Below are 11383 nucleotides of genomic sequence, written 5' to 3'. Positions count from 1 at the left end.
TGGTAAAGGTTGAATTGTATAACACTACTTCTGCCAAATAACAGAATGTTAAAATCATTCTAGTAAGTCTGTTAATTAACAGCGAAATGTTATTTTTAACGAGCAGCTGATGGGAATGCCGCTAGAGAAAAGCGTTATATATTGTGAATAATATTCTGAATTAGTTTTGTGAAAACATGAGCCAAAAAGTAATCAAATATATTGGACGCACCACAGACTTCCGCGGCAGCACTCTGTGGGAGCTGGTATCGACGCTACCCAATTGGGGAGAAGGCCGCATGGTCATACGTAACATGTTCCAACGGTACCCAGAACCCTGTTATATGCGGATTTTGAAGGTGCAGGCAGAAGATGCACAGGTAAATAAATTTCAGGACATGAGCTCAAAGAAGAATTGTAAATAAATACTATTTCACTTTGCAGGCTAATGAAATTCGCAAGGTGCGGGTAACTGTGGAAAAGACCTGGCGCGGCGTAACCCAACCAAAGCCTGTAGAGATTTTCAGCACTAGCTACAAGGCTGACTACGAACTGGTGCCTGTGGAAGAAGAGTCCAAGTTCCTAAACAATTCTAAGAAAGTGGCGCCAGTTGTCTTGCCTAAGCATATTGAGTTTCCTCCTCTGCTGAGGGAATATATAAGAGAAGAAACTGGTGAGGCGAATCCCATGATGAAAGTGCACTTTAAGAAAACTCACAACAAACAAGCACGTGTTGCTCAGCCTGGAGAAAAGCCATCTAAGGAAGTTTCCATGGATTTGGGCCAGCCCGCAAAAGTTGCCTCTAAGCTCTATGAGGGTTTAGTATAAGAATCGTTTCCTGTTCTTCTGTTTTTAATATATACAAACATAACTTAAGCATGACTAAATCTGTACATAATGGTTGAATATGGAATGGGAATTGGAATACTTTGGATTTTAATGCGGATCACTTAGATGTGGACTCCATAGCCCGCAGTTGTCGAGTCAAATTGTCTACCTCCAGACCCAGCACATCTAAATTCTCTTTGAGCGTTATATTTTTGAGAAGGGTGTCCTCCAGGACTGTCTGCAATTTTTTGTTAATCTCAAGCGACAAATCCAGAGACATAGCTTTATTATTAGCCTGATCGGCAGCCTTGACTCCCCCATAAATGGCGGCCATAATACCATTGCCATATTTTACTAGTTCACTTTTATTCTGATCGCTTTTGGAAGAGGTCAATGCGCCAGCTGTCTGATCTCTGAGCATATAGTGCTGAACGACTTTGGATTTCTTTTGAACTTCGGCCACTAAGGCGGCTGTATGATTCTCTAGAAATTCTATGCGCTCCGTTTGTCTGGCTGTTGCTTGCTGAAGGCGAAGAATCCGCTCTACAAGGACTTTTTTCGAGGGCACAGCATGAAGATCAACGACTGTTTGAGTGGCTGTCACACTGCTGGTCACGGTTTCAGATTCAGATGATTCACTGGCACGACGACTGCTGCCACGACTATTTGATCTGGTGGATTCCACCTGAGATTGCGCTTGAGCTTGAGCTTGACTTTGGCTTGGTATCGGATAACTACCATTCATGGCTTGGTGGCAATTACTGCAATAGCTGATTCCCTTTGTTGGTTCCACCATGCCTTTTTTGTACTTTTGTAAATCTCGTTGCATTTCTTTGACCACCGTCGAATGCTTCAGCTGATTGGCCTCAAAATCGCCCTGCAAATTTTCCAGTTTCTCCTTGGTCACTTCATACAATTTGGTCTTTTCAGACAAATGTTTTGCTAGAATAAGGCGCTCCTCATTCTTAATGGCAAATTCTGCATTTAATTGTTGCTCCAATTCTGTATATTTTTGGTCGTACTGAAGCTTCTCTTGCTTTAGGAGTTTGTTCTCAGCTTCAAGACCTTGTGACTAAAAAAAAATATATATAAGTTTGAAGCAAAGAAATCATTGATAGGAAAAAATGTGTTTCACCTTCGCTTCGGCCAGACAAATATCATTTTGTAGTTGAACAATTAATTCACTCATTTCCTTATTAATGGATAAAAGTTCCTGTTTTTTCAATTGTAATTGTTCCAAATCCGATTCATGATCTTCGACCAGAGATTCCAACTCTTTTACTCGCTCTTCCTCTGAACACAACTTGGCTTCATTGCTAAAGAAAGAATATAAACCCTTTATTAATAACACGTCGATTTTTTTTTTAAGTAAAAGTTTTATCTTACATGGTATTCTGTGTGCGCAACAGTTGCAGCTCTTCCAGTTGTCCTCTTAATTTGGCCGAGTTCAACAGCTCATCACTGTAGGCCAACTCCACGGCATTGTGTTGTTCCTTTAATTGCCGCATTTCTCCGAGGAGAAAGTCATGCTGAAAATTAATAAGTTATTTGTAATTAAATTTTATATATCCCGCTTTCTTAGCGACTTGCCTCTGTGGTTATCTCTTGCAGTTGGTGGTTCAGTTCCCTATGGGCCTCAATTTGTTTTTGCTGCTCTCTAGTTAATTTATCAAGAGCCTCAGTCTTGCTAGTAATCTCATGTTTTAGCAGTATTGAGTTGGCTTCAAATTCCATTTTTAATTTTTCTGGAAAATTTAATCGACATTAAGTAAGATAAGGTTTTTTTTCATGTTTGGGTACTACCCACCATTGGCCTTTTCTTCCAGCTTATTGGGTGCATTCCTTTCTTCTTCCAGTTTGCGTTCTAGAACCTATAAGGAAGGAACATATTTTAGAAAGGGGCTTGAACTTCAGATTATTCTCACTCACAGCCTTAGCTTCTGTTTCCATATTGAGCTTATTTATGTGATATTTCAGTTTGGATTCCATGTGACCCATCTCTGTCTTGAGTTTCTCGCATTCCCTTTGATATTTACGAACTTCATTGCACTAGGGGAACTCAAAGTTAAAAAAACCAGGACAACTTATTGATTGATAAAGGATGTGTATACCTTTTCATCTATTATGTAGGTTATTCTGGACTTTTCCTCATTTACAGCCTGGAAGCGTGTGGTTACATTTTTCACCTCTTTCCTAGAGTCGGCCAGTTGCTTTTCCACTGCATCCTTCTCTTTTTTGGCATCGATAAGCATTTTCTCTTTCATGGCGAATTTAATGACAGTGGCCTCCTTCTCTTTGGTGGCCACGTCCATTTCTTTGCGAAAGGCAATTTTCTCCTTTTCGAGAATGACATTCTCACGTTGATGAAGCTGAAGCATATTATCCTTTTGAGCATTGGCAGTACGTAGTTGTTCCAACTGTTGTTCATAACTGCGTCGTTGTTCCTCCAACTGAGCCAGGCAGTGGACATGTGAGAGTATGTCATTTGTGGAGGCAACCTTCTGGGATTTGTCTTCCTCTGCTACCTGGGCCTGATCCTGAGCCTGAAGTTGTGCAAAACTCAAGCTGTCTGGCAGGGATTCTGCACCAGGTTCTTGTGATGGCAAGTCACATTTGATAGAAACAGCTTCTATTTCAGTCTCAATTGGTGTCGATGTTGGTGACTGAGTTTCCAGCTGCTGGGACTGCGACTCCAGTTCCACTTCCACGTCAACTGGGCCAGCAGTAGCAACATCATGCTGTTCGATCCCGTTCTCTGCTAAATCGGAAATGTCCTCAGCCGGCTTAGAGGCCATGCTAGGTGGCTATTGACCAAATGAATCCGTCTTTAGATGCACAGGATTAGGATTCCTTGGTACCATGGATACCCAGAGTGCAAAATAATACAATTACAGAGTTGTCAATGCAAAACAATGACAGAGTTACCAACAACAGAAACAAAAGGTGAGATGTTAAACTTAACATTTCCAATTGCCATTCGCCTTGCCACACGAACTTGCTAAATCAGCTGTTTTACCGGCCATCGGTTGTTTACATTTTTGTTTCACCAGTTCTCCACATTTTCGTAATGGTTTGTTCATTGGGTATCGAGGGCAGCGCCAATAAAATTGGCATAGGTATTATTCGCGATGGAGAGGTCTTGGCCAATGTTCGACGCACCTATATCACACCACCGGGTGAGGGCTTTCTACCCAAGGAAACGGCCAAGCATCATCGCGAAGCAATTTTGGGTTTGGTCCGGGAGAGTCTAAAGGAGGCGCAATTGGAACCTAAAGACTTGGATGTCATTTGCTATACGAAAGGTCCCGGAATGGCGCCACCTCTTCTGGTGGGAGCAATAGTGGCGCGCACTCTTTCACTGTTGTGGGAGAAACCGCTGCTGGGAGTAAATCATTGTATTGGTCACATCGAAATGGGTCGTTTCATTACGAAAGCCCAAAATCCAATTGTCTTGTATGTGAGTGGCGGGAACACGCAGGTCATAGCTTTTTCGAATCAAAGATATCGCATATTCGGGGAGACCATAGACATTGCTGTTGGTAATTGTTTAGATCGGTTTGCAAGGATAATCAAGCTGTCCAACGATCCCAGTCCAGGATACAACATTGAACAGCTGGCAAAGTTAGGAACGAAATATATCAAACTTCCCTATGTGGTCAAGGGCATGGATGTTAGCTTCTCGGGCATTCTTTCCCATATAGAAGAATTGGCAGAGCCAAATAAACGGAAAAACAAAAGAAAGAAGGCAACAGATGAAATCACAGACGAGGGAGAAGTTTCTTATAGCAAAGAAGATCTCTGCTATTCTCTGCAGGAAACCATTTTCGCCATGCTGGTAGAGATCACCGAAAGAGCCATGGCCCACTGTGAATCCCAAGAGGTAAGCGAATCTGTCTGATGCATGGAATCGTATCTTATTCAAATTTACCATTTTCATTCAGGTGTTGATTGTAGGAGGCGTTGGCTGTAATGAGCGTTTGCAGGAGATGATGCGTATTATGTGCCTGGAACGTGGCGGTAAACTTTTTGCCACTGATGAACGTTATTGTATAGACAATGGCCTAATGATTGCCCATGCCGGAGCTGAGATGTTTAAGTCTGGTATAACTATGCCACTGGAAGATGCCTTTGTCACTCAAAGATATCGCACAGATGAGGTTTTGGTTAAGTGGCGCCAGGATTAGCTAACCAATAAATGTTTTTATTAAATGCTAATTTTGGAATATAATATATGTATATGTATTTGTAGAAGGATTTGTTAAAGATGATGCAACAGCTCTCTCTCTCTCTCTCGTTATCCCGTCCTCGATTGTTCTATGCGTGTTCCTTACCTGTCCATTGTTGCTTTAATTCGAGTGGAAAGACTCGTTTTCCCTCAATGACATAGACAGCTCCATTCTTTTCCTTATCCAACACACTGAGGATACATCTGGCCACATCGGTGGCACTTTGTTTATTGAGCCTATCCAATATTTTGTAGGTCTCATCGCTAGTCTCCGGGAAAATGATCTTCTCCGTGAAATTGGTAAACATATCGGTCATAGTGGCTCCCGGGCAAACTGTGACAAACTTAATGCCCGATCGTTGATAGAACTGATCATTCTGTTGGTGATTAAAGATTTGGTCCGTAATCATTGGACATGTACGGCAATATTTAATCCAATACTCACTCCCAGACAACGGGTAAAGTTAATAATGCCCGCTTTGGTGGCTCCATAGACTGGTATAATGAACATTGGATCCAAACCTACCACCGAGCTCATGTTGACGATCAGACCACCATTGCCGCCATTCTCCTTGTTCATATACTGCAGGGCACTCAGTGTGGAATTCATAATGCCACCCAAATTGACCAGCAAAGTCCGTTGCACATCCTTATCATTGAAAATGCCAGCCACATTGACAACTATATCAATGCTGCCAAAGGTTTTAACAATCTCCTCGTAGGTGGCCTCGATTCCCTTACGATTGGCCACATCCATTTTGATGATCATTACACTCTGGGTCGGATGGGCAGCTCGTAGCTTGACAAACTCTTCCAAATTATCCTGCAAATCAATTATGGCCACCTTCTGAATGCATTAGGAAAACGAAAAAAAAAAAAAATGAATTGCACATTAAATCCAAAATATATCCTCTGCCTTTAGTTATTTTTTATTGTGTGTATACCGCTGCACCATTCGATAGCAATTGCCTGGCCACCTGTAGCCCTATGCCGCCTGCTCCGCCAGTGACTACTGCATTCTTTCCACGATATGCCATGATTGGATTGAATGAAAATTTGCTTTCAAACTGCTTAGTTGGGGGCCAATCCAAGCTGCTTTTATATCAAAACTGCCGCTGCCATATGATATATAAATCCATTTTCAATGCAATCGATCTCAAATGTAGGCCTGGGTCTGAGCATTATGCAAGTGCAAGCCAAACAGGTGGATCAATTTCCATCTCTGATCGCTGTAGCGTTTAATCTGCTTCACACTGCTCTGGTTTTTCGTGTCCAATGCTGATTGACATAAGACCAATAGTAATAGAAATCAAACTAATAACACAATAATCAAGAAAATCTGTCTATAGAATTTATGAATCTTCCTTCTCAAGAGGAATATGTACATCTACATTTCATAATGGAGGGAATCTAGGTAGCTGCTAGGTATCATATGAATCATGGCTGTGATCCAAATATCCATAGACTATATTATTTGATCTCTTCCTAAGAAAAAAATTGTAATTTAAATATTATTTTTTTTTTCATTTTTGAAATATTCTATCTTGATATTCAAAAGTTTGTGGATTGCATTTCATATTTGTATCTTTATTCAAAACGAAATTCTTAAATATGATGTATCGTAACACATATAGTTAGCTCATATATGTATGTGGATATATATACGTATATATGTATATGTTTTTGTGGAATATTAAAATGTTTTCAAGATCTTAAAACTAGCAAAAACGTTTTCTTTTTTGTTGGTTCTCATAGATGATGCTTGAAGATATAAATTTGTGTGGACTTTTTTTTTTTGCACTTTTGGGTATATAAATAATAAATCTATATATTTTTGAAAAAAAAAAAAAAATCATTTTGTAAATGTTTCAAAATAAACACAATGTTTTGTTTTGTTTTTTTTTAATATTTTTTTAAGCACTTAAAATAATCACAACTTAGTTTTTAAGAATGTTTTTTTAAATTAAATTCAGGTTACGAAACGCAAGACACAAAAAATAGAACACAAAAAAAAGGGGGAAAAAACAACATAAGAAAAGAATTAAAATATTTAAGAAGAGTGGGTGTTTTTTTTTTTTTTTGTGTGATAGAGGAAAATATAGTAGATGAATTGGTTATGAATCTACTTGGCAGCATCGTAAGTATCCTTGTGCTGATAGCCACTCACATAGCCAGATTCATCGACCAGATTTCGTCTGCCGGCAATACCCTTACCCTTGCCAGTGGCATCGAATCGTTCCTTGTGGGAGCCCGTATACTTGCTGGTATCCGTAAGCCGATCCACAGCAGCAGCTGCCTTGCCAGCCTAGCCAAACATAATGAAAGTTTATAAAATAATTGGACCAAAAGGATGACAAATTTTCTCCCTCACCGAAACTGATTGCACACCAGGTGCTCCACAATTGGCCAATTTTGATTTAATCTCCGCTAGCTCAACTTTTTTCGTTTTAGCCAAATCATCGAGAAATTTATTATAATCCAAAATGCCAATTTTCATGGCTTTAAACTTTTTGAAATGGATACCCGTATCCGTGGTAGTTATTTTCTTATCAATCACTTTGGCCTGCTTCATCCATTTGTCACTCTGCGATAGGGTTATCAATTTGCCATCCGATTTGGTATCCCCGAATTTCGAGAAGGCCTTAAATTGATCCGAGAAACTGACTTTCGGTGCCCCATCATCTAGAGCCAATTGTCCCAGCTCGGCGGTGGGTGGTGCCTCTGTAGTTGGGGCTGTTGCTGGTTGTGCGGCCTCCGTTGACATATTGAATCTGAATAATTGATGAGATTACATTGTCAATTTTCGATTATAATCTATATCATGTGTGACCTAACACGCAATGAAAAGTGATTGTCTTTCAATAACTTCTAAATCATTAAACAGGGTTTAAGTATTCATCATTTAAGTATGTAGAAAGTAAGCCTCTTAAGCAACTTTCTGATTGTTGTAAAGTGTACAAAAACTTCTATATAACCCTGCATATATATATTTCTATATAAGTGCGATAGGCTTATCTCCCTTTCGTTTCTCGCTCATTTGTGTGGTGATGATGATATCACAGGTCGAGAACGAAATAACAAAAAAAAAAAATAACAACAAAATTTCAACTAACGCTAATGGGAATTATATTTGAAATGACGCCATCATAGTGCTCTTTCCAGGTTCCGTCTCTACACCCCTCTCTCTCTCTATTTTACTCTCTTGATATAGTATATTAGCACCTCTATATGCGATATGCAAAACAAAAATAGCCGTTGGCCAAGTTAGTTTAAGCCATCAAGTGATATTTTCAATAGGGTGGTCTTTCGACCGTTTTTAGCGACTCTGAACCATAACCATGTTATAAACCATAAACATTAAAAAAAAGGTAAGCTTTAATGCATCGAAACCCATTAATAACCAGCCAGTTAAATCTTCTCTTGTTCCTTTTTTTTTTTTTCGTCTTCTGTGTTTTGTTTGGGCTCCCTTCTTCACGGGAGCCGAGGAAGCGAAACTGTGGAAGCCGCTTTGAGCATAATTTAAGAGATGCGATAAGATATAACCAGTTTTTCAGTATTTAGTATCGGAATCGTGAGATATGATTGTGTAGGTCATGTTTGACAGTTGTTTACAAAATGCATATTAAGCCTTCCCCCCCATCCAAGAAAAAAAGGACCAATTCGGAATATGTTGAATGTTTTATACACTATATGCTTATGCTCCAAGTTGTAAAAAGTATAAGATTGTATTTTTTAGACGCCCTGAGGAAGAAGGAAGAATATAAGTAGAAATGTCTCTGATCGAATTTGGATCACTTTAAATAGCCTTCAATGCATTGCATTTTTGCCAGAGTATTCAAAAAGTGTAACTCAAAGATTCAGGGTCAATGGAAATGGGTTAGGTGGAGGAGAGGGTTAAGTCAATTGACCTTCAACTTGCAATTGCCAAGCCATAGAGCATATCCAATGGTTATGGGGCGGTGGGTGGGTTTATTCAGTTTTGTCATTTTAATCTCCGCTCTGCTTATGTCATTCGTACAATTAATGTTTGTTTATTTTCTGTTCTTTGTTTTTTGGGGTGAGGCTTAAAACAAACCAAGCAAGAAAATTATATCTAATCATCAGGGTGATATTTATACGCCTTGAATTGGCATCATCATCATCATCATCATCAATCATTAACAACATAGAGATTATTGACCCCGACTAACATATCAGCATACTACACAACACTCTGCCTCTCATCGGTTTTTTCTTTTACCTGACTCTCCTGGACTAACTAACTAATTACCTGACACAACTCTTGACTTCTTTTAGCCGCTCGTCTGCTCACTCCACAACATGTTGTATGTAATTGGAAGCCATAAAACATGATAAAGAAGATGAAGAGAAAGAAATCTGAATCGCAAAAAATAAAAATAAAATAAACATGAAATAATCCTCTTTGACTGTCAGACCATAAATAATTTTGGTCACTTTTGCCAGTACTTAATATCTGATGAACAAGTTTTCTCTCTATAACTATAAATATATACGAGAATATATATACAAAAGATAAACGCGAAACGCGTGGCCAACATTTTAATTAGTTTTTCTTAAACCAAATCTGGAAAGACGAAATTGGATTTTTAAATTGAGTAAATAATGAATCTATATAGCAGATAGGCATATAGAGATGAAAACAGAATTATAAGCTTCCGGAAGGGAATGACTGGGGTGAGATGTTGCTACAAGATTATTTTGATACCCTTCCTAATATAGGCTATGGCAACTGCAAGGCACAAAAAAGAGCTCACATTCCAAAAGCCCTCCACTTGAAATTCGAAAAGGAATCGTGCTTAATGGCCAACAATTTGTTTGATATTCTGTATACCAATAAAAGCCTACCTCAAGTGGCATCAAAATTTAGGTCATGTTATGAAAAAGGGGGGCATGGAATTGAATGCGATGGCAAAGGGGAGTCGAAAAAATATGATTCTCCAGCATAATTCAAATTAGTTTGTCGCCTCGAACTTAATGCATAAATTAAAAAAACAAAAAAAAATAAAACAGGAAATGAAATATACACGCAATAAAAGGGGTGCGGGGAGTCATCGTCGTCTATGCTGTCATACCTACTCTATATATACATACATGGGTAATATGCATCTTTTTAGCAGATGACATCAGCCCCCATTCTCCCTCCAAAAAGAGAAATGTAAGGCGCAAGCGCCATAAAAGGGATAGGGAAAACATATATGTACCTACAAACGGAAATGGAAACCCGAACGTGAGCCTAAAATGATGCTTGCAATCCTTTTGTTATCTTAAACAAAAACTAGAGCTGGGTCTCGCATTTCTAGATCGAACAATTGGGTCAATGTAGGAATTAATTTCAATCCAAAACAAAATTCACTTTCAATTTTCCGAAAAAAACCAAAACAAAGATGCAAATTCTGATGATGCATAGTGAGAGGGCCAAATGATTTAGTCGATGTATAAAATTCTGTATATATATATATATAGAAACTGATGCTCTGTATCCAGACTTTTTCGATGAACTAATGCATCTTTCTTACACTTCACTTATTTATTGTGCGATTTCGTTATGAAAACTTACAAAATTAATTTTAGGTTTGTTGTGTTATTTGTTCTTTTTTTTTTTTGTAAAATTTGTTAATATATAAAAAAAATATTGGTATATATTTGTTTATTATTTAGTTTGTTTTTGTTTGGTGAACGTTTTACTGTCGCTGCTGTTGATACTCAACTAACTGTTGGGCAAATGCGCAGCCAACAAACTAGAGTCCAAGCGGCGTATGAGTGATGTTTTTCCCTCTTCCTACGAAAGCTTTCAATTTGAGTGGAAATGCGTGCGTTTCCATGGGCGTAGATATTAGTACAATAAGAAACGAAAAAAAAAACACCAAGTTAAAGAATTTCAACAAAAATTTATAGATAAGCAAGTTAAAAAAAGAATTTATGCCATTTGAACGATTGAGAACGAATTACATATCCTAAGACGCTTTAGATATAGAGATATAGTGTTTCTTCTATGTAAAGTTTGTATATAGGCAATTCTTTTGATTCCTGAGCTTTTAAAACTTTCCTCATCTGAACTACGCCCATGATAGCCAAAGATATGAATGAGAATTTAAGCGCCAAAAACGAAATTCTTGCCAAACAATAACAAAGATGACCCCCAGTCTTATCGTTGCTTCCTCACCCCCTCTTCTCGTTTCATTTGGCAATGTTTTTAGTGTTGTTTTTGCTGGTAAATATATAATATACATATGTGTATACATAATCCTCTGGAAGATATTTCTGTATATTTTGTGGCCATGATGACTTCATCAGAAACCACCAAACGAAACTAAACAGCAAAATAAAGAA

The 11383-nt window shown here is 38.5% G+C and overlaps 5 protein-coding genes across 6 annotated transcripts; 2 read left to right on the top strand and 3 right to left on the bottom strand.

Moving 5' to 3' along the window:
- The first annotated feature begins 78 nt into the window (after window positions 1-78).
- LOC6642952 lies at window positions 79-861 on the top strand. Its single transcript, XM_002065896.4, has 2 exons — window positions 79-359; window positions 424-861. The coding sequence occupies exons 1-2, from the start codon at window positions 177-179 to the stop codon at window positions 805-807; spliced, it is 567 nt and encodes a 188-aa protein (XP_002065932.1). The 5' UTR covers window positions 79-176; the 3' UTR covers window positions 808-861.
- Window positions 792-3726, bottom strand: LOC6642951 (coiled-coil domain-containing protein 186). The gene is made up of 7 exons (XM_002065895.4): window positions 2919-3726; window positions 2737-2856; window positions 2615-2678; window positions 2398-2552; window positions 2194-2336; window positions 1943-2123; window positions 792-1879 (listed from the first exon to the last, which is right to left on the bottom strand). The coding sequence occupies exons 1-7, from the start codon at window positions 3600-3602 to the stop codon at window positions 926-928; spliced, it is 2301 nt and encodes a 766-aa protein (XP_002065931.1). The 5' UTR covers window positions 3603-3726; the 3' UTR covers window positions 792-925.
- An 89-nt stretch (window positions 3727-3815) lies between these two features.
- LOC6642950 (probable tRNA N6-adenosine threonylcarbamoyltransferase) lies at window positions 3816-5035 on the top strand. Its single transcript, XM_002065894.4, has 2 exons — window positions 3816-4687; window positions 4749-5035. Exons 1-2 carry the CDS (start codon window positions 3875-3877, stop codon window positions 4989-4991), a joined length of 1056 nt encoding a protein of 351 aa, XP_002065930.1. The 5' UTR covers window positions 3816-3874; the 3' UTR covers window positions 4992-5035.
- On the bottom strand, window positions 4966-6099 carry LOC6642949 (fat body protein 2). 2 transcript variants are annotated; one of them, XM_015178290.2, is made up of 3 exons: window positions 5977-6099; window positions 5478-5876; window positions 4966-5409 (listed from the first exon to the last, which is right to left on the bottom strand). In XM_015178290.2, the coding sequence occupies exons 1-3, from the start codon at window positions 6067-6069 to the stop codon at window positions 5122-5124; spliced, it is 780 nt and encodes a 259-aa protein (XP_015033776.1). In that variant the 5' UTR covers window positions 6070-6099; the 3' UTR covers window positions 4966-5121. The 2 variants fall into 2 exon arrangements, with proteins under 2 accessions (XP_015033776.1, XP_002065929.1); XM_002065893.3 differs by having other exon boundaries at window positions 5478-5879; window positions 5977-6098.
- Window positions 6100-6943: 844 nt separating this feature from the next.
- Window positions 6944-10751, bottom strand: LOC6642948 (tubulin polymerization-promoting protein homolog). The gene is made up of 3 exons (XM_002065892.4): window positions 10611-10751; window positions 7404-7803; window positions 6944-7337 (listed from the first exon to the last, which is right to left on the bottom strand). Exons 2-3 carry the CDS (start codon window positions 7794-7796, stop codon window positions 7155-7157), a joined length of 576 nt encoding a protein of 191 aa, XP_002065928.1. The 5' UTR covers window positions 7797-7803; window positions 10611-10751; the 3' UTR covers window positions 6944-7154.
- Window positions 10752-11383: the final 632 nt, after the last annotated feature.

This window comes from Drosophila willistoni (assembly GCF_018902025.1).
Source record: "Drosophila willistoni isolate 14030-0811.24 chromosome XR unlocalized genomic scaffold, UCI_dwil_1.1 Seg41, whole genome shotgun sequence".
NCBI classification, from domain to species: domain Eukaryota; kingdom Metazoa; phylum Arthropoda; class Insecta; order Diptera; family Drosophilidae; genus Drosophila; species Drosophila willistoni.
Note: the sequence above shows the minus strand (reverse complement) of the source record. Positions and strands in the feature narration are given on the sequence as shown.